This window comes from Triticum urartu, chromosome 3A, assembly GCF_056163025.1.
Source record: "Triticum urartu cultivar PI428250 chromosome 3A, HENAU_Tu73, whole genome shotgun sequence".
NCBI classification, from domain to species: domain Eukaryota; kingdom Viridiplantae; phylum Streptophyta; class Magnoliopsida; order Poales; family Poaceae; genus Triticum; species Triticum urartu.
The window spans coordinates 428,340,790-428,362,477 of NC_141875.1; the positions used below are offsets into that span (position 1 = coordinate 428,340,790).

At 47.3% G+C, this 21,688-nt stretch overlaps 1 protein-coding gene across 1 annotated transcript; it reads left to right on the top strand.

The window, feature by feature from the left end:
• Window positions 1–8,023: 8,023 nt before the first annotated feature.
• LOC147979948 (uncharacterized) lies at window positions 8,024–8,425 on the top strand. Its single transcript, XM_087515412.1, has one exon. The coding sequence runs from the start codon at window positions 8,024–8,026 to the stop codon at window positions 8,423–8,425; it is 402 nt and encodes a 133-aa protein (XP_087371538.1).
• Window positions 8,426–21,688: the final 13,263 nt, after the last annotated feature.

Below are 21,688 nucleotides of genomic sequence, written 5' to 3' on the forward strand. Positions count from 1 at the left end.
GAGCAGTCTTATGGTTTCAAACCATGAGTTGCTATGACGCCATGCTTGGCAAACCTGAAGGGGAGTTTGATGCCCAACAGGAACAAGCTTTTCAGAAAATGGATACTCTGTTTAAGGCTGCTCTCTTGAGTGTTCTTGGTGAGAACATAGTTGATGCTTATGCATCAATTGACAATGGAAAAGATATGTGGGACGCACTCGAGGCCAAGTTTGGGGTCTCGGATGCCGGCACTGAGCTGTACATCATGGAGCAATTCTATGATTACAAGATGACTGAAGAGTGCTCCGTGGTTGAGCAAGCTCATGAGATACAGTCATTTGCTAGAGAACTTGAGCACTTCAACTGTATGCTACCAGACAAGTTTGTTGCCGGAGGTATCATCACCAAGCTTCCTCCTTCGTGGAGGAACTTTGCTACCTTACTGAAGCATAATAGACATGAGTTTTCCGTTTCGGATCTCATTGGTACTCTTGATGTCGAAGAAAAGCGAGAGCAAAGGACACACGTGCTCGAGGTATTGAGGGAGGATCTAGTGCCAATCTGGTACAGAAGAACTTCCAGCCCCACAAGTTCAAGAACAAGGGCAAGTTTGATGGTAAAGAAAAATTTGATGGGAAGAACAAGGTTGTGCAACACATGAACTTCAAGAAGAAGAATGACAAGAAGAAAGGTGTTTGTCATGTGTGTGGGGATCCTGATCATTGGGCTCCTAGTTGCCCTAATCTCTATGACAAGCGTCATCCTGGGAAAGGCGGCAAGATTGCTAATGTCGTCATTGGAGACATTGACATGAAGGATGCTGGGTATGGTATATTTCCCACTATTCTTTTAGTATGTCATTCTCCTGATTGGTTGATTGACACGGGTGCCAATGTGCATGTATGCGGTGATATTTCCATGTTTTCGTCTTATCAGACCGCAGGGACTTCAACCGTGCTGATGGGCAATGGTTTAAGTGCTTCTGTTCGTGGTGTTGGCACGGTCGATCTGAAGTTTACTTCGAGGAAGATCATGCGGCTGAAGAACGTGCATCATGTCCCCTCTGTCAATAAAAATCTTGTTAGTGGAACTCTTCTGTGTAGAGATGGCTCTAAGCTTGTCTTTGAGTCGAATAAATTTGTAATATCCAAGTATGGAACCTTTGTTGGTAAAGGCTATGAGTCAGGAGGCCTGTTTCGTTTATCCTTATCAGACGTTTGCAATAAAGTTGTTAATCATGTTTGCAACAATAGTGAATCAAATGTATGGCATTCACGTCTTTGTCATGTTAACTTTGGTTGCATGTCACGACTAGTGAAGTTGAACTTAATCCCTAGTTTCACCACTGTCAAGGGATTTAAGTGTCAAGTTTGTGTGCAAGCTAAGCAACCTCGTAAGTCTCACACGACTGCGGAAACAAGAAATCTTACACCACTAGAGCTCATACATTCAGATCTATGTGAAATGAATGGTGTTTTAACAAAAGGTGGAAAGAAATATTTCATGACGTTAATTGACGACTCCACTAGATACTACCGTGTGTATCTTCTGACATCTAAGGATGAGGCTTTGAACTTTTTCAAGATCTATAAAGCTGAAGTGGAAAACCAACTTGATCGAAAAATCAAGAGGCTTAGGTCCGACCATGGTGGAGAGTATTTTTTAAATGAATTTGATGTTTTTTGTGCGGAACATGGTATAATCCATGAGAGGACGCCTCCCTATTCACCTCAGTCAAATGGGGTGGCCGAAAGAAAGAACCGTACTCTAACTGATTTGGTTAACGCCATGTTAGACACATCGGGTCTCTCCAAGGCATGGTGGGGGGCGATATTGACGGCATGTCATGTCCTAAACCGAGTTCCCACAAAGAACAAAGAAATAACTCCATTCGAGGAATGGGAGAAGAAAAGGTTAGAACTCTCTTATCTACGAACATGAGGTTGTTTGGCGAAAGTCAATATTCCAATTCCAAAGAAGCGGAAGCTTGGACCAAAGAATGTGGATTGTGTTTTCCTGGGATATGCTTTTCATAGCATTGGCTATAGATTCTTGGTTGTAAAATCTGAGGTGCCTGACATGCATGTCGGTACGATCATGGAGTCGAATGATGCGACTTTCTTTGAAGATATCTTTCCCATGAAGGATATGGCTACCTCATCTAATCAGGAGATGCCTTGTTCATCGAATCAGGAACCAGTTACAATTATCAAACCTGCCATTTCGATGGAAAACTTTGAAAGTCTTATGGAGGAGAACAATGAAGTTCCTACTAGGAGCAAGAGACAGAGGACTGGAAAGTCCTTTGGTGATGATTTTCTTGTGTATCCCATAGATGACACTCCCAATTCTATTTCAGAGGCCTATGCATCTGAAGATGCTGACTACTGGAAGGAAGCTGTTCGTAGCGAGATGGATTCCATCTTGGCGAATGAAACTTGGGAGATAACTGATCGTACTTATGGGTGCAAACCTATAGGATGCAAATGAGTATTCAAGAAGAAGCTTAGGCCTGATGGTACTATTGAAAAGTACAAGGCTCGGCTCGTGGCTAAGGGTTATACCCAAAAGGAAGGTGAAGACTTCTTTGATACTTACTCACCTGTGGCTCGACTAACCACTATTCGAGTTCTACTTTCACTAGCTGCCTCGCATGGTCTTCTCATTCATCAAATGGGTGTTAAGATTGCTTTCCTAAATGGAGAATTGGACGAGGAAATTTATATGGAACAACTAGATGGGTTTGTACTAGATGGTCAGGAAATAAAAGTGTGCAAGTTGCTGAAGTCTTTGTATGGACTCAAGCAAGCACCCAAACAGTGGCATGAGAAGTTTGAAAGAACGTTAACAGCTGCAGGCTTTGTTGTAAACAAAGCTGACAAATGTGTGTACTGGGGGCGAGGGAGTTATCTTGTGCTTGTATGTTGACGACATACTGATTTTCGAAACAAAACTGAATGTTATTAAGGAGGTCAAGGACTTTCTATCTCGCTGTTTTGAGATGAAAGATTTAGGAGTGGCTGATGTCATTCTGAACATCAAGTTGTTGAGAGACGATGATGGTGGGATCACATTGCTTCAATCTCACTGTGTAGAAAAGATCTTGAGTCGCTTTGGCTATAGTGACTGCAAGACCTCTCCAACACCATATGATGCTAGTGTGTTGCTTCGAAAGAATCAAAGAATTGCTAGAGACCAATTGAAGTATTCTCAGATTATTGGCTCGCTTATGTACTTAGCCAGTGCTACAAGACCTGACATCTCTTTTACTCTTAGCAAACTGAGTCGGTTTATTTCAAAACCAGGAGATGTGCATTGGAAAGCTCTAGAGGGAGTTTTGCTTTACTTGAAAGGCACTGCGAATTATGGAATTCACTATACCGGGCACCCAAGGGTGCTTGAGGGGTATAGTGACTCAAACTGGATCTTAGATGCTGATGAGATAAAGGCCACGAGCGGTTATGTATTCACTCATGGAGGTGGCGCTGTTTCTTGGAAGTCTTGCAAGCAGACAATGGAAGCAGAACTCACATCATTAGATACAGCTACAGTCGAAGCAGATTGGCTTCGCTGGCTCTTGAATGACTTGTCGGTTGTTGAGAAACCTGTACTGGATATCCTTATGAACCGCGACAATCAAACTGTGATCACGAAAGTGAGCAGCTCAAAGGATAACATGAAGTCATCAAGACACGTTCAGAGAAGGTTAAAGTCTGTCAGGAAAATGAGAAACTCTAGAGTTATTGCACTGGATTATATCCAAACGTCTAAAAATCTGACAGATCCTTTTACTAAGGGTTTATCACGTAATGTGATATATAATGCATCGAGGGAGATGGGTATGGGACCCACAATATGAGTTGTTCACAGTGGTAACCTATTCTTTGTGATCGGAGATCCCGTGAATTAGATGTGGAAGACAAGTTGTTGATCAACTGAGAGGAGAGTATCCTTACTATTAACAATACCACTCCATGAAGATGCAATACTCTCCTAATCTGCATGGCAGGTTGATGTATATCTTAATGTGTTTTAAGTGGCTCATTTAAGCAGAGATGTTGTTCTACAGAACATCTTTTGAAGAACACACCTATATCAGTCTGATTGTCAAACGTCGCAATCTATGAGACTAGCGTTCTCTCTAGTAAACTCATGAAAGGTCACGGAGTATGACGCATAAGCTCCACCTGCGGGGAAGACCCATGGTAGCCCGGTATCGGTCAAGGCTTTATGTGAAGCTAGATTCGCAGAAAACTTGCAGTTCATGTTGGGGAACATAGTAATTTCAAAATTTTCCTACGCACATGCAAGATCATGGTGATGCATAGCAACGAGAGGGGAGAGTGTGATCTACATACCCTCGTAGACCGACAGCGGAAGCGTTATGACAATGCGGTTGATGTAGTCGTACGTCTTCACGGCCCGACCGATCAAGCACCGAAACAACGGCACCTCCGAGTTTTAGCACACGTTCAGCTCGATGACGACCCCCGGACTCCGATCCAGCAAAGTGTCGGGGAAGAGTTCCGTCAGCACGACGGCGTGGTGACGATCTTGATGTTCTACCATCGCAGGGCTTCGCCTAAGCACCGCTACAATATTATCGAAGAGTATGGTGGAAGGGGGCACCGCACACGGCTAAGAAAATGATCACGTGGATCAACTTGTGTGTCTAGGGGTGCCCCATGCCCCCGTATATAAAGGAGCAAGGGGAGGAGGCCGGCCGGCCCTAGGGCGCGCCAAGGAGGAGGAGTCCTCCTCCTAGTAGGAGTAGGACTCCCCTCTTTCCTACTCCTACTAGGAGGGGGGAAAGGAAGGGGGAGAGGGAGAAGGAAAGGGGGGCGCCGCCCCCCTCTCCTAGTCCAATTCGGACCATAGGGGGAGGGGGCACACGGCCCACCCTGGCCGCCTCTCTCTCCACTAGGGCCCATAAGGCCCATTACTTCTCCCGGGGGGTTCCGGTAACCCTCCGGCACTCCGGTTTTCTCCGAAATCACCCGGAACACTTCCGGTGTCCGAATATAGCCGTCCAATATATAAATCTTTATGTCTCGACCATTTTGAGACTCCTCGTCATGTCCGTGATCACATCCGGGACTCCGAACTAATTTCGGTACATCAAAACTCATAAACTCATAATATAACTGTCATCGAAACCTTAAGTGTGCGGACCCTACGGGTTCGAGAACAATGTAGACATGACCGAGACACGTCTCCGGTCAATAACCAATAGCCGAACTTGGATGGTCATATTGGCTCCCACATATTCTACGAAGATCTTTATCGGTCAGACCGCATAACAACATATGTTGTTCCCTTTGTCATCGGTATGTTACTTGCCCGAGATTCGATCGTCGGTATCTCAATACCTAGTTCAATCTCGTTACCGGCAAGTCTCTTTACTCGTTTCATAATACATCATCTCGCAACTAACTTATTAGTTGCAATGCTTGTAAGGCTTATGTGATGTGCATTACCGAGAGGGCCCAGAGATACCTCTCCGACAATCGGAGTGACAAATCCTAATCTCGAAATATGCCAACCCAACATTTACCTTTGGAGACACCTGTAGAGCTCCTTTACAATCACCCAGTTACGTTGTGACGTTTGGTAGCACACAAAGTGTTCCTCCGGCAAACGGGAGTTGCATAATCTCATAGTCATAGGAACATGTATAAGTCATGAAGAAAGCAATAGCAACATACTAAACGATCAGGTGCTAAGCTAATGGAATGGGTCATGTCAATCACATCATTCTCTTAATAATGTGATCCCGTTAATCAAATGACAACATATGTCTATGGTTAGGAAACATAACCATCTTTGATTAACGAGTTAGTCAAGTAGAGGCATACTAGTGACGTTTAGTTTGTCTATGTATTCACACAAGTATTATGTTTCCTGGATAATACAATTCTAGCATGAATAATAAACATTTATCATGATATAAGAAAATAAAATAATAACATTATTATTGCCTCTAGGGCATATTTCCTTCAGTTCAAGGCCCAGTCCACTGTTCAAGTTGCTTACTAGTGTAGCATAGAGTTCTAGGTGGAAATTCAACTTAACAGTCTCCACTGCAGTACCGGTATATAGAACAGTGTTTTGGAACCAAAGGCAAATTTTGTGTGCCTCTCGGATCTGGTGGGAGATTGCTGGAATTTTGTCTATTTTGGGCTTAGCCCAATAGCAGTTTCAGAAATTCCTAATAAATCCTAAAGGCCCACGCAGCCCATTCGTGTAAGGTAAGAGGTGGAACTAAAGTTTACTTCCACATTGCTAGTTTAGAGGGAGTTGGACCTCTTTATAAGGGAGGCTCTTCCCCACATGTATGAGCATGAGAACAAGAGGGACATCCACGCGCGTTCCTCCTCCGCTGCCCGCCTCGTCACGACGCGCCGCGGGTTGCGGGAATGAGCCGAGTCGATGTCTAAATTTTTGCCACGCACGACGGGTATACGAACGGTCACATGGGAGCTGAAACGTTTTGTTGTAGTGGAGACTGAATACGAACGGCGCACCTCTTCGCGTGCTGCCTGTTCGCTTCATATCCCTTCGTTGCTTCACCTCCGGTCACAGCCTGTCTGCGTCCTTCTCCTGTGCCTATATAAGAGAGGTTGGTCCTCTCCAGAGAGACACACCAGAAGCTTCTCTTCCTCTCGCCACAAGGTTCCGAGCACTACGCTGCTGCTACGTTCTTCCCCATCCCGGCTTGTGGCGTGCACCGCAGGTCAGGACAGTAGGCCTCCGGAACCGCACCTTTTGAGTCCTGTACGGGAGAAGGGTGATAAGGTTTTTGGGGAGCGCTCAGCGCGACTACTGACTTCTTCGTCACGGACGCCCCGGACTACGACGACGACTTCCCCGATGACGACTTCTTCCCCGACGTCGACAACCTTCTCGACAACATGGTTGACGAGGACACCGACCCGAAGTCCAGTGCTACTGCTGCTGCTGTCCCATACGTGTTCTTGCTTTTTCTGTTAGAGGTCCTCTCGCAGTTTCTTTGGTCTAGTGTCTGACCTACATATATTAGGTTCTACGCCATTTATGCAACCTGTTCTACTATCTACTTTAGACATGTTTGGTTGCAGTTCATATATGAAGATGTTATTTACCTTCTCTCTGCCAGATCGCATGACTACTTTTATCCATGTTATATTAGTCATGCTTTATCTAATATTTCTATTAATAAAATCATTTTGTAAATTGCTCATATTTCCAACAGTGGGGAAGTGAGCCGCCCTTTGTGTTGAAGCATATATCTCTAGGCCTTTCGGCAGTCTGGTGATCAGGCTGCCGGACATGAGGGAGACAAAGGTATCCACGGGAGACAAAGGTATCAGGCTGCCCTTTGTGTTGATGTAAATGTATTGAAATCCGTCATGTTTGCATGAAATCCAACCATATTTACACGGATTTCATCTGATTAATTTGAGTTGTTGTGAAAATGTGCAACTAATGTTGGATGGATGTCTCCGCATCCGTGTCCGTGAACTGGTCCCTATCCGCGGACGGATGCGGGAGGTTTTCTATGGTTGCCCGTTGGAGATTTGTAGTCTGCTGAATGAAAAGGTATCCTTAATTCGCGCGTCATCGTTCATTTGTGTAAGGCCATCTCCACCACGCGATCCCATCCCGCGCGGCCCCGTCCGTTTGGGGCAAAAGGGACAAACGAGGCGGCCCAGCGCGCGACGGCCCGGACCCATCTTGTTCATTTTGTGTCCGGGCCGACCCATTTCGAGCGCAAACTTGCGCCGGGTTTGGGTCGCGGCGGACACCAAACGGATGCGCGCCTCGTCCGCGTCGGGGCCATGTGGCAGGCGGCCACCTACCTCCCACCCGTTCACATCAATGCATACAAGCGGGCGGCCCCACCTGTCATCCGCACATCGAAAGGTCGCCGTCCTTCTTTAAGTGGGAAGCGTGGACCGGTCGTCGTCCACACTGCCCCACGCCATCCCGCGGCCTCCTCGAAACCCGACAGCCCCGAACCCCATCCCTCCATTGCCCTCGAGCTCGTCGGCCGGCCACCTCGCCATGGGCTTCTGGAACCACAAGGGGAAGCACGACCGTGAGGCCGGCTCCTCCTCGGGGCGCCGCCGCGGCTCCGTGAAGAAGGAGGAGCCCGCGTCTCCGCCGCGCTCCTCCCGTCGAGCCACCGCGCCAGCCCCCTTCACCATCAACCCTAAGCCCGCCGGCGAGCGCGACCAGCAGTACCTCACGGTGGACGTGTGCCGGCGGTACTGGGATACGAGGACGCCAATCCCGTGGAGCGACGTCCACCTCCCCAACTGCTGGCACCTCAACACTGACCGGGTCCCGATCCCGCCTGTGCCGGTGAGCGGCCGCGCGCGCCGCGACGAGATCGAGCGCCGCCGCCGCCTCCTCCCCGACGACCTGTACTACGACGACACGTACGCCCCGGATTCCTCCCTCTGAGACACGTGGCTCCGGGACGAGCACGACATGCGCCGCGCTTCATACTTCGCCGGCAAGGTGTCGGGGCCGCGGCGGCCACGTCGAGAGGTGCGCGGGCGTACGCGTGCGCGGCCTCACGCCCACGCCGTCGCCTCCGCCGTCTCCGTCACCACCTCCACCTCCTTGCATGACAACGGAGGAGGAGGCCCGACTCGTGCAGCGTGTCATGGACGACTCCACGTATACCCACGACGAGCGCCAATGGGACGGCTTGGAGGAGACGATGGCATCTCTGCCGCTGGCGACGTCGCCTTCCCCGAGCTGCAAATGGTGGAGAGGAGGGAGGAGGCGATGGAGGAGGAGCCGGTGGCCGCGTTCCACCCGGGCCTGCTGGGCCAGGGGTGGGGCTGGTCCTGCACTGCTCCGGAGATGGCCGCCGCCGTGGGCGTCAACTGGTGCGCCATTCCGTCGCGGTCACCGGAGCGGGAGGCGTCGCAACGGGAGGAGGTCATGCAGGCACCTCCCGCTGTCCAGCCCGCCCCCGTCTACCACGCACCGCCGGCCCACCTTTGGACGCCGCCGGCCTACGTGAACCTCGTCAGCGACGACGACGACGCCGACGGCCACTGAAGACGGCGACAACATCGACGGGCACGGGCACGAGCGCGCTGGCGGCGGCCGTTTTTTATTTTCTTTTTTATGTTTAATTATGTCAGGTTGGACGTGAAACTGGACCGTTTTGTGGCCATGGACCCTAACTTAAGTTTTAAGTTTTTTAAACTGCGTTTATTTACTTTTTAAAGTCATTTTGTTTAAGTTTTTATGTTTTTTTAAACACGTCCAACACGGACAAGATTTGGGGTGCAACCGCGCGGTGGGCGCACGCACGACTCAACGGACAAAGGCGGACACGGGCGAATCCATCGGCACCCCAAAAGAACAAAATCCGGTTAAAACAGACATCCGTTTGGGATCGCGCGGTGAAGTTGGCCTAAGACATTTGCTACAGTATCGAGAGCAGCCACCAGTGACAATATAGCTCAGGGTCACCCAGCCACAAGCCCCAACCACAGTGATTGTTCCTAATCACCGAGTTTTGACTTTTCCCATGCGTGGCAACCTTTCCCTTGAGGCGAGGAGCCCAAGAAAGCAAAGCAAAAAAGCTCCCTTGTGACCACAACCACATGGACACACACTAGCTGGCCTGCCTGTCTGTCTGAGACAGTGGGGCGTCCATCAGGCAGAGACCACCATGCACGTACGGTCAGCACCACCACCACCCAGACGCAGAGCAGCACGTCCCCTTCGCAGAGCTACTAGAAGATAGCCTTTCCTGCGCCACGCGGTCAGACCAGGGCAGAGCAGAGGGGGGGCCCTCGCAGTCGCAGGGGTGGAGTGGAATTGGTTGCGCTGCGGCCTCTCCCATCTCGCTCGGGCACGGGCACGGGCACGGGCACGGCAGAGGGTCACGTGGATCGTGGCAAAGCGCCTACTGTGCATGGTAGAAGCAGAGGCAGGGGCAGCGCACGGATTCTCAGGTGCCCGACGCAAAGCTTCGCCTTCGCTCGCCGCAGATTGGTGTCAGTGTCCCGGGCGCAGGGCGGGGCAGTTGAGTAGTCCAGTGCTGATGGGGTATTGCGTCCAGCGTCGAGATTCGCGCGTGGTTCGGTCGATCACGTGATTGGAGGGTCCCCAATCCCCATTACTCGTGAGTATGCATTGCATTGCATCCCATCCCATGGGCATGGTGGGGTGGTGGTGGTGGTGGGTGAAACACTATGGTCTATGGACGTGACCTTCTCCGCCGCCGGTGCTTCAGGGCTTTCACCACTGTGTCTTGGATGGTTCTTTGTTTTCAGCACGCCACAGGGTTGCGGGTGCTGGTAAAAGTAAAAAATAAAAGCTTCGATCCGTCTTCATTCGAGCCAGATAACTATATACAGATACAGTGTGTGGGTACTATGCATAAGACCAACTTTAGTAAGGCCTTGTCTCTCGAATCATTATTACCAGCATGGCCACGGCTTGGCGTGCGACGTCGCCGAAATGTGTACGCCGGGCAACGTGATGTGACCAAAGCGTAAGATGGACGGGTATCCTTGGACACGTGCCGTCACCCGGGCTCCGCCTAGCTGCCCAAACTGAAGAAGGGGACAAGACGAGACAAGTCAAGCGGCGAACTTTGTCAAAAATTATCACATTTAAAGCTAAGCAAGCTTGATCAATTTAAATGAGTGTTTGGTTCAAGGCATATCTTAGGTAAATCATATTTGAGCCTCACATGACATACACATAAAAAATGTGACAAGATTCTCTTAGACTTGTCAACTTGTGGCTCTCATTTTGATAAACTACTTAGGCAAGCTTGACAAAATGTGTAGACTCACCCGAGTGTCCGCTCACTTGTCTTATGTACCGTGGAAAAAAAAATCTCTAGCAGACATCTTATATCGTGCCGACCTGCAAAATAATCATGAGTTTACGGTTTGGCGTGAAGAAAATGACCTGAACAGACGCCGTAAATGCGTTCAATTCATAATTTTTTTGAGAGGCGCGTAAATTGCCCCCTCCAACCCGCGAAAACCCAGTCCTCCACCCCCGCCGCCCCGTCGGTGCCCTGTATCCCGCGAAAGCGGTTGGGAGGGGAGACATTTCAGCGCGCGCGTTCCCCATCCCCCCTCCGTAGCCGCCTGCGACTTCGGCTATTTCTGTCGACGGGATCACGCCGCCCGCCGCACTAGAGCTGTGTCCACGGCGCCCCGCCAAGCCGAGCCGCCCCCGGGTCGCCGCCGCCACGGATCATCCGCAGCCGGTGAGCCTCCTTTTCTGCCCCTTCTAGATCAACCGCAGTAGATGAATTTCCGTTGATACGAGCTCAGGTGTGATTTTGTAGATGGGTTTGACCCCTTGCGAAGAATTTTTGCTCAAGGATTCGTCCTTGTCCAACGACTTGGACGTAAAGTCGATGCTCGAGCGCCATCGGCAGCAGATGGTGATGGCAGTCCTCGCCGTGAAGGAGCTCGAGGATCAGAACCGCAAGAGACGGCAAGTGAAGGAGCTGATAATTCTGTGTAATATGTGAGACATGTGTCAAATTCAGAAGAAAAAAAATATGTGTTTTGCGGGCTGAGGTCTATTCGATCGCAGCCCCACGTCAACTCGCAAAACACGTTTTTCACGAACTGTAAATGTACCACAAAGATCCGCGATATAAGAGATCTGCTATAGATGTTCTAAGCAGAACGCTGTGTGCAGTTTGCCAACAGCAGTTTCCAGTCACTGCTTTCTGGTCCAAACTGCTGCGGCGCCAACGTTTGATTAGGAGACAGCCGCCGGCCGGTGCTCGGGGCCACGAAATCAGGCGCTAACTGCCTACGGAGTAACATGATGCAAACTTAGCTAGTGCGGAAATTTGCAATGCACTGACATGATGCTGATGGCTTCGTCAAACCGTATATCCGTTTCTTCCACGGGATGGCAAATGCAAGTAGAGACATGCATGTTTCGTTTCAAGTCGTGAGCCACTAGGTCCATGCCCATTGACAAATGAACCGGGTTACGATGAAATCAAAGCCAAAAGGGGTTTCTTTCGACAAAATTAAGGCATCGGTTCACTTAAATAAACTAATCTAAAAGCAAATTTAATGGGTTCTAAAGGTTGCGTAGCCTTGTGCCTGTTCTACATGGGATCTGCGGAAAGATGTAAAGGAGTTAATTAACAAACTTGAGCCCCCTCCGCGCACTAGCACAGTAAAGAACACGGCACGTACGAGTATATATATGAACAAAAAGCGAAATTTGGTAAAGGCGACGTACGCGCTGGGCAGGAGCCGAATACAGCAGCCGTCTAATTAAGTTTTCCATCATATTAAACTGCAGAAAACCCCATAAGCTTAGCTTAGTGATTGGCTCGTGATAGCCTCTTTTCGTAGTCGCCATTCTTTCATCAAAGCACATTTCGTTGCTTTGACTCTGCAAAGGTTGTGCAAGGACAGTTTTATTAGTAAGTCGTTGATTCGAAGACCAGAGCTTAGAATACTGGTGATTATTGATAGCAGTAGTTTAACTTTGTCGGTTTAGAGTAACCGTGTCGGCCAGCAAGGTGATATAGCTAAACCTAGACGATAATGTCTTTAACAATTATAATCTCGTGTCTTCGTTTTCATCCCAGGAGCCTAGCTAGGTTTTTCTTCTGACTGGGTGAACATCAAAAGGAGTCCCTCCTGCTCGCCAACGACAGAAGGCCTCGTAGGCCGAAAGTCTTTAAATTCGACAATTTCTAGGCCTTCATGTCAGGCTTTGCCCCAGGGCTTCCTCGTATCGCTCCCTTCAAGGCGATCAGGGGGCCAACCCCAGCGCCCCGACCGCCGCCACCTCCCCCTCTCCTCCACCAGAGACGTGCGCCAGCTAAGCCCGGGCGCCGACGGTGACGGCAGGGATCTAGACTGCAACCCCGTGGTCTGGAGGGACCGGCGGCGCGAGATCGCCCTTCGGTCTTCATCTTTCCCGGCGGCTTCGTGGGAAGGGCGGATCAGGAGGGGATGTGGCCATGGCTGACTGGTCGGCGGCGCCTCCGGTCAGATCTGATTTGGCCGATGCCGCTGGCGGTGGTGGCCATCTCCTCCGTCGAAGGTGGTCGACCTGAGGCTGGATGGTCAGATCTCGAGATCCGCCATCTAGTTCCGGTTGCGAGTCTGGAAGGCATAGTTGCCGGGGAAAACCAAGTCGATGGCAGGCGATGGCAAACTTTTGCGTCATTACCTGATGAAGGCATCATCGTGCAACTACTGTCGACCCACTTGTGCTGCTCCGGGGGAAACCCTAGGATCTGGTCTTCCAGATCAGACGATGGCGGTACTGCGGTGTCGTTTTCTCTTTTCGGAGCATCGTTTGTGGAGCTGAGCTGGAAGACAGAGGTAGGAGGTGGAGGGGCTTCGTCTTGCATGGAGCTTTCGATGGAGATGTCAAGTCATGCCTGGCCGACACGTGCTACGCTGTGTCATGCCTGGCCGACGTGCTACGCTGTGTCATGCCTGGTCGGCACGCGCTACGCACGACAGATCTTTTGGAATCTTCGCATCTGGACAGACGAGCACGGGGCGGTGGCGCCTTTGGGCGCTGTGGTGGCGTTGACGGATGGACGAACTGGCAAGAATGATGCAGATCTCTCTCCCGAAGATGGGCCAGCGGTTCGATGATGATGGCGGCGTCTAAAATGTGTGCATGTGGTGTACACTTTAGGGTTGCTGCACCGGTTGTGGGTTCTGATACGTTATGTGGATGGATCGATGACGGCACTGGTTTTAGATATAGGGAGTGAGAGCACTCCACATTATCAAGTTTTGTAGATGTGAGTGGTGGCTTCAGGTGGCTTGATGTATGTTCTTATTAGACCTATGTTGAATAATAAATAAAGATGATCGTATGCATCGATTGGTGTAGAGGCTGGGGGTCTTAACCTCCTTTTCCAAAAAGAATTGTCAGGCTTCGCTGAGGCGGTACAGAAGGCTTGGAATGAGCCTTCCAACCATGTTGAGCCTGATAGATGTTGCACCACAAGCTCAAAAACATGGGCACTAGACTTGTCGGACAAAGTAGGGGGGTAATTTTCAAAAACAAAGATCCTTCATGCCACCCTCATGGTCATTCTTCACCTGGACATCCCACATGAAGAACGATCGCTCTCCAATGAGGAGCAAGATCTTCGGACCGGGCTGAAAAGGCGAGTCATTAGCCTCTCAGTGGTTGGAATGGCTCGAAAGAAGCAATGTGGAATAACGAACCTCAAGTAAGGAGGCGCAAAACCAAAATTTCCCACCGCAAGATCAATGCTAGAAGAAGGGGAAACCACATCCATCGGCAAAAGCACAACAATGGATGGCTCACCGGGCATGAGCAAAAAGAAGAGCTAATACATGATCACTTGTTGGTGATGATGGGAAGAGAGGGCCCATTATCCATTGACCTTAGTTGAGAAGAGCTCAATATGGAGACCCATGACTTGTCCATTATAGACGACCCCATCACCGAAGAAGAGGTCAAGGAGGTCTTTGATGAAATGCCTAGTGAGAAGGCACCCGGTCTGTATGGGTTCACCGACCTCTTTTTCAAGAGGTGTTGGGGCATCATCAAAGGCAGTGTTATGAGAGACATATACCTCTTTGAGAGCCTCCACAAAGCCAACCTTCATTGGCTCAATTCCGCAAATGCGATTTTTCCAAAAAAAAGGAGCAGAGGGATCTCAGATTAGAGGCCAATTAGCTCCACCGGCCTCTTTTTCAAGAGGTGTTAGGGCATCATCTCAGATTTCCGATCTATATATAAAGAAGAGGAGCATGAAGTGACGGAGAAGATGGAAGATGCTAGAAAGGATAGGAGGAAGGGAATAAAGGGAGACAAAGGAAAAAGAAGGTGTGTGTAGCGACCCGACCTGAATGGATCAAGTCTCTATGCTTAAGTGTCATCCCTGGATCGGTATGCTGACACACACGGTACTCGAGGATTTATAACAGAGGTAAATCACATGTAAAAGTAACGTAAATACTATTACCTCAATCCAAATAGCGGAAGCAACAAGGTTGTGGATTCCCATCAACACCAACGGCAAAGTTGAGTGTAGAAATCGTAACCCTAACGTATCACTTACTCGTCGTAAGAAATCCTGCAACATGAGACGTTGCAGCCACAGAGGGTCAGTACATTGAATGTACTGACAAATTCACACCATAAGAGGAATGATGAACAATGGCTATCACTACATGCATATTTTGCTGGTGGAAAAGCTCTATGGTTATAATGTTTTTGCGAAAAGCCAATTTTTCCCTAATGTAAAGGAATAAATTTTATTTAACTATCATGGTGGTTGTTAACATTGAGAATGGTTGACAGCGTTCTCAATCCCAATTAAGTAACATCATTAAACCCAACAAAATTAATTTAAAGTAACGTGATGAGATTCACATGATAATCCAAGTACTAGATACTCAAGTTTGTCCATAACCGGGGACATGGCTAACCATGATTAGTTTATACACTCTGCAGAGGTTTGCGCACTTTTCCCCACAAGACTCGATCACCTTTGTTTGATTTCTCACACGACATGGTGTTTGAGAAACGGATGACCGAGACATAGTCTTTCAGAAGCGCTAGCACCTTACGATCGGGTAGACCATTACACCTACTTTCCCCTACATCTGCTAGTCTACCACTGTAAGAGTTCGCACGACTTAATCAACTATGCTAGAGCCCATAGTAGCTTGTGGCCGCACACGGAAGTTTCTAGTATGAATAATCTCATGATCCCTTTGAGCCTGGGTGGCGGTCTAAAAAAAAGGCAATCGCTGGAATACCCAGGTGCCTAGACAAGCAATCGCTGGAATACCCAGGTGCCTCAATCCACCCAGATGTGTGTTAAAGTTGCCACCTTAAGTTGAACCATTAAATAACAATCTCACATTTGTCATGAATACTCTCAAACCCAATCCACGTCTACGAGCATAGCATGACAATATAAGCATAACGTAATAGTGACTTCCAAGGTTTGAATGTAATAGGGCAATAGGTTCTACCTCATCAACTACTTCCCAACCCACATGTTAATGTCATCCTAACCATGCAATGTTTGAGGATTGGAACTAATGCATAAAAACTGGGTGATAAAGGGATATGATCAAAGTGTGAACTTGCTTGCAATGTTGATGAAGATGATTCACACTCAAAACTCTTGATAGTTCTACTCATCACACTCCGGTCAATCTATCGTAGGCAAGCAATAGCAACCACACATAAGCAGTCACTCAAAAGATCAGAAAGATCGAAGAAAACGATTCGGAAAACTTCAAAACCAAGCAAATACCTCTTGCAACATAAAACAATTTCTAACAGTACCAAAATTATGTGAATTTGGCCTTATCAGAAAGTTTAGGTCAAGAGCTTCGATTTGCAAAAAGAATCAACTCAAATGGAGCTACGAAACTCAAGTTATGATCAAACGAAGTTTGAATCTAAATCTGATCTAATTCAAATTTTAAAATTTCAAAAACATGTTTGAGTTCGATTACTGGATAGAGGAGATTGTAACGGAAACGTGAGCGTTGGTTTCGTTGGATTTGGATAAATGAGTAAAAAGTAGTGACCGGTTGAAGATCAGGGACTAGTCTGTAAAACTTTCATCACGTATAGGTCCCGGACGAAAAAAATATATAACAAAAAAGGAAAAGACTAAAAAGCGAACATTCGCTAACTAGTTCTAAACAGAGAACGTTCATTGAATAGCTCTAACTTAAAAAAAACTAAATCGTTTTTTAAACAAAACCAGAAAAACTAGATCGGTTTTATAAAACCTAGACTTAACGAAAACCGGACGGGTGCAACGGTTAATACCGGTTAGGCGGCTAGGCGGTTTTTAGCCGAAAACCAGCGACGACGGTTTTCCGGTGGATCTCCGGCGCGGCGGTGGTTTTCAGATCGGCGGCAGGGGCGTGCATCCGGCGACGGCGGCTGCGGGGCAGGGTGCTGCAACGGCGACGGGGCGACGGCGCGTGCGGGCGGAGGCGGTGGTGCGGCGCGGCGGCGAGGTTCGGCAGCAGTGACGAGGGCAGCGGCGGCGTGGCAAAAGTGCGGCGGCGGCGGCGGTGGCAGCGATCTGCTGCGGCGGGAAGTGCGGCGTGGGGCGGTGGTTGAGGGGAGGAGGAGGAGAAGAGGGCGGCGGGGCCGGCACACTTTATACAGGGGACGGGGCGGCTCCTGTCTTGGGGAAGGGGCGGCTGGCGCCGTGGGTGCGGCGGACTCCGGCGGGAGTCCCGCACGGGCACGCGAGGAGGGAGGCGACGCGGGCGTCGGGCTGGGCCATGGCCTGGCTGGGAGCTGGGCCGGCCCAGTCGGGGAAGGTTTTCTTAAACATTTTCCAGACAATTAAAATAATAAAAATGAAATAACTAAAAATATTATATAGGCATATAATATATCAAAATTTTCAGAAAAAGATTTTCTACAACATGAACATTTTCCTAGCATTAAATAAAATTCACACAAATTCAGATAATTCAAAGAGTGCTACTGGTCTAATAAAATCCAATAAAAATCATTATAAAAATACCAAAATTAATTCAAATTTATTTCTCTCCAATTTTTGATGTAGGGAATCATGTTACCCTATTTTCCATATATTTTATTTTTGGAGAAAAATAATTTGAATAAAACCCAAATAACTCCAGATTGAAAATAATTTCAAAAGGATTTTAAATTTTGATCCTTTTAAACTCCCAACTCATATTTCATATAATTTGAAGAAGTCATTTTATCTTCTCTCATGAAAATCATTGAGTTGCTTGAAGTTTCTGAACTGGAAATATTTTCAAATGAAATTCAAATATTTTCAACGCCCCTTTTCATTTAATTAAATAGAAGAAGTCATGTCATCTTCTCTCCAGGGTTTTGTGATGAAAAGAATTTGAATTCACGGAGATCAAAATGCAGAAGGTGAAAGTTTGGGAAAGTCCTTTTATTCCCTCTCATTTAACTTTCAAAAACTTTCGAATTTCACTCAATCAATCACACAACAATCAAACAATCAATCTATTTATTATAACATTCCAAAATTTAGAATTTTGGGATGTTACAAACCTACCACCCTTAAAATGAATCTCGTCCTCGAGATTCGGAGAGGCTAGCAAGAAAAATGTTATGGTTTGGGGGTATTCTCAAAATCCATCGATCATCAGAGGGGTCTGGGGTGCTACCACCCTTAGAAGCATGGTTACGGTTCCATTGAAACTCATATACTTCATCCATATTGTTAACAGTGTTGGTCTTCTCATATCTTCAGGGTAGTTTCCTTCTCTGGGCTCTTCCGGTAGTGGCATAACCTTTACCGCAATTCTTCCGTCCTTTCATCTTGGTAAGGTTATTCCGAGATTGGGTCTTCTTAGCTGACGGGTCTGGCGCCAATACTAAACAACTATCGATATCTCATGGTGGTCAACCATTTATGGTTTCTCCTGCAGGAAATGGGTCTGGGTTGATCCTCACTGTATAACCTACGGTTGGCAAAAACTGCCTTGTACAAGGGAAAATACCTATACCATTCTAAGGCTTAAACAAGGTTTTGATCGTCGTCTCTCTACTATAGGTAAGTCACTCAGATTTACCATCCCATATAGCAAGGCGAATAATAAGAGTAAGTCGGTATGGTGATCAATCCACCCCGCACCCAAATCATTACCTTGTATACGGTTTAGCGAATCTCGCATTCTATCACTCGGTCATCCTTACAAGCATTGCAGAATTTCTCTTGTCGACGAACCAAGTTCGGATATATCCATAGATTCTGCAAGCCAAACAAACATCTATCGTTCCTTCACAACTTTCAGGTTTTGCATTACTCCTATAAAATTGTCTGCAGATAAACGTCGTATCTTCCTCCAGGGTTTTCCTTCAGCAAGAATGTGCTTGCTTCTTGGCAGGTCCTGGGGCCTGTGGGTTATGGCCCATCTCATCACTTGTAGTCCTTGAACTTATCATCGGGCAACTGATCATTATTCCAACTTCCAACTTCCTACTATTCTTAAATCCATCCAATTGTACTGTCTTCCTTCCTTCTATTGGCACCAAACTAGGACATGGTTACTCAGACTCATCATGGAGTTTCCATTGATCCATATTTCCGACATTATACCTCCTTTATATCCAATAATAATTTATCTCTTCATCATCGTGGGATATCCCACATACCGAGATAAAATTTATACTCATGAAGTCCATACTCCACTTCGTGGAACATCATTATCCTTTCCAGGGTCAAGCATCCTTATAGGGGAATATTGGCCATCTCTGCATGGTACTCTTCAACTGGGAAACGTGAAACACATCATGAACTCCTGACAGTCCTTCGGGTGACTCCAACTTGTTGGACACTTCTCCCATACGCTCCAAAACTTGGTATGGTCCTACAATTCTCGGGGCTAACTGTCCCTTAACTCCAAATCGTTTAACTCCTTGCAGAGGGGACACACGAAGACATGCTCTGTCTCCAATTTCATAGACTACCTCCTTGAGTTTTTGAGTCTGCATAACTCTTCTGCCTGGACTGAGCTACCTTCAGTCTATCTCGAATAAACTTAACATTCTCTTCTGACTCCTTGATCACATTTGGTCCAAACAACTGACGGTCTCCAACTTCATCCCACATACTCTTGGGGCATCACACATATAGAGACAAAACTCGTATTCATTTTGTCCGAAATCCACTCAGTGGAATATCCTTATCTTTTCCAGGGGTCAATGGTTCTTACAGGGTACTACCACCCTTAAAATGCACAAATCTTCCATAGACCATATTTCTCATATCCTCAAAATGGCCAAAATTCTTCTTCATAGAGTAACAACTCATAAAATCCATATCAGTACCAACGATGCTAACTTTATTCATTCTCAATGATTACAATCTCTCGCTTTTCCATTACATGTCTCAACTCAACGCCTCAATATAAAAGAAAATGTTCTCACTTCTACAACTCCATTTCTTTTGTTGCAAACTCAACTATCTAGCACAAGTTTCCTTCTCCTTGGGGCATTCTCTGGCAAAGTGCCCTGCTCCGTTACAACTAAAACATATTACTTCTGACAAGTATCGAGGTTTCCTTTTGGGGCAACTGTTGAGGTAGTGCCCTGACTCCTTGCACCTATAACAGGTGATATGACTTAACGTCCCTCCTGGGCTCCAATCGGTTTCTCTTCCTGGACTTTTCCATTCCAATCAGGGCTTCTATTTCCTGTGGGTCATATTCTACTTCCTCTGTCAGGAATTCTACTAGATCCCCTTTCAAACAATTTTGGGAGATGTGTCCTTCTTCTCCACATGAATAGCAAGACTTAGTGCAGGGTTTACTCGGGTCTTCTTTAGGTGTGTCCTCCATCTCTTCCTTCACCACAGCTTCTTCTAAAATTTCCATGAGGGCTCCTTTCATTACTTCTTTCTTCTGCTGGATGGTTCGTTGTACCCTGGGGTAAATGTGACACTGAGCAGGATAGTGGGTAGTCCCTTCACACAAGAAACAAGTAATCTGCCTAGCTGGGCATTCTTCAACTGGGTGACTTCCTTCACAATTAGAGCATTCATCCTTGTGTTCTTATATGGTTGTGTCCTATTTCTCCACAAATCTTGCATGCACAAGGTTTCTTCATATCCTTTCCATAAGGCTTCAACTTCTGGGACACAAGCCGAGGCTTTGGCATAGTCAACTTAAATTCTTTCCAAGTGGTTACTCCTTGCCATCCATTGATGGTTTGGTACATCCTCCACCAAGTAGCAGCACCTCGTTCAAAGCACTGAAGAGCATGCTGGGTCATATCATTTCCGACTATAGGGTTATTCTTCATGTGATCCTCCATGTTTTGAATCCATCGGTCTGTCTCCAACTGACTCACCGGTCCAGAAAGTACAAGCTCATCTCCATTCATCCTCTATTGGGTCCAAGGGTTTGGGGTGAGATAAGAGATATAGAGAGGGATACACACAATGCAACAACAGTTTTGAAAAGACGGATTTTATTGTGGCTGTCGAAAAACATCAAACAAATGACATCTCACAATCGTCGCATCTAATGTAGGTATATAACAAGGGTTCGGTCTTCTAAAGGTCAACGTCGCCAAACTCTTCAAGTCTTGTTCCTGTCTTCGATGGCTTCTTTCGATCATGCTTGTCTTTCTCAAATCCTTCTGCCAGATCATCTTTGTTGTCGCAAGGTCTATCGTGACGTCCCTTAATATTTCTGGAGTTGCGTTCCAAACTTCTGGGTTTCAACACCCTTGGCATGAGCCATGGTCCTACTGTCCTTTAGTTCTTGACAAATCTCCGGTATCTCGAGGTTTTGTTCCTCCAATTTGGCTACTTCAGCTTCTGGGTCCGGAGTTCTTCACGAAATGCTTCCTTGTCTAATACGACTTCCTGGAGCTCCACCTTAAACTTCTTGATGTACTACTCCAGATCCCGGTGATACGCTGGCTAAGGTTAAAACTTCATCTTACTGATAGGTGCTCCATCAGCCTTCTTCCATCCAATCCATTCTGAAGAAATGCATCCTTAACTCTGCACGGTGATAATAGCATGAGCGGGCGATGACATCATGGATAACCGTGTTTCTGCTCTTGTCATTCCCATGAGCTATCATTCCATAGTTGATATCTCCTGCCTTAGGGTTTTTTTTGACAAAACTTCGAGTTCTCATGCTCCTTGTTTCAGTCTTTCTCCGATACACCTTGATCTCGGGTATTGACAACTTCCAT

Excerpts from the sequence above, each read along its gene's own strand:
- LOC147979948 (XM_087515412.1), top strand. The coding sequence starts at position 8,024 with ATGGGCTTCTGGAACCACAAGGGGAAGCACGACCGTGAGGCCGGCTCC.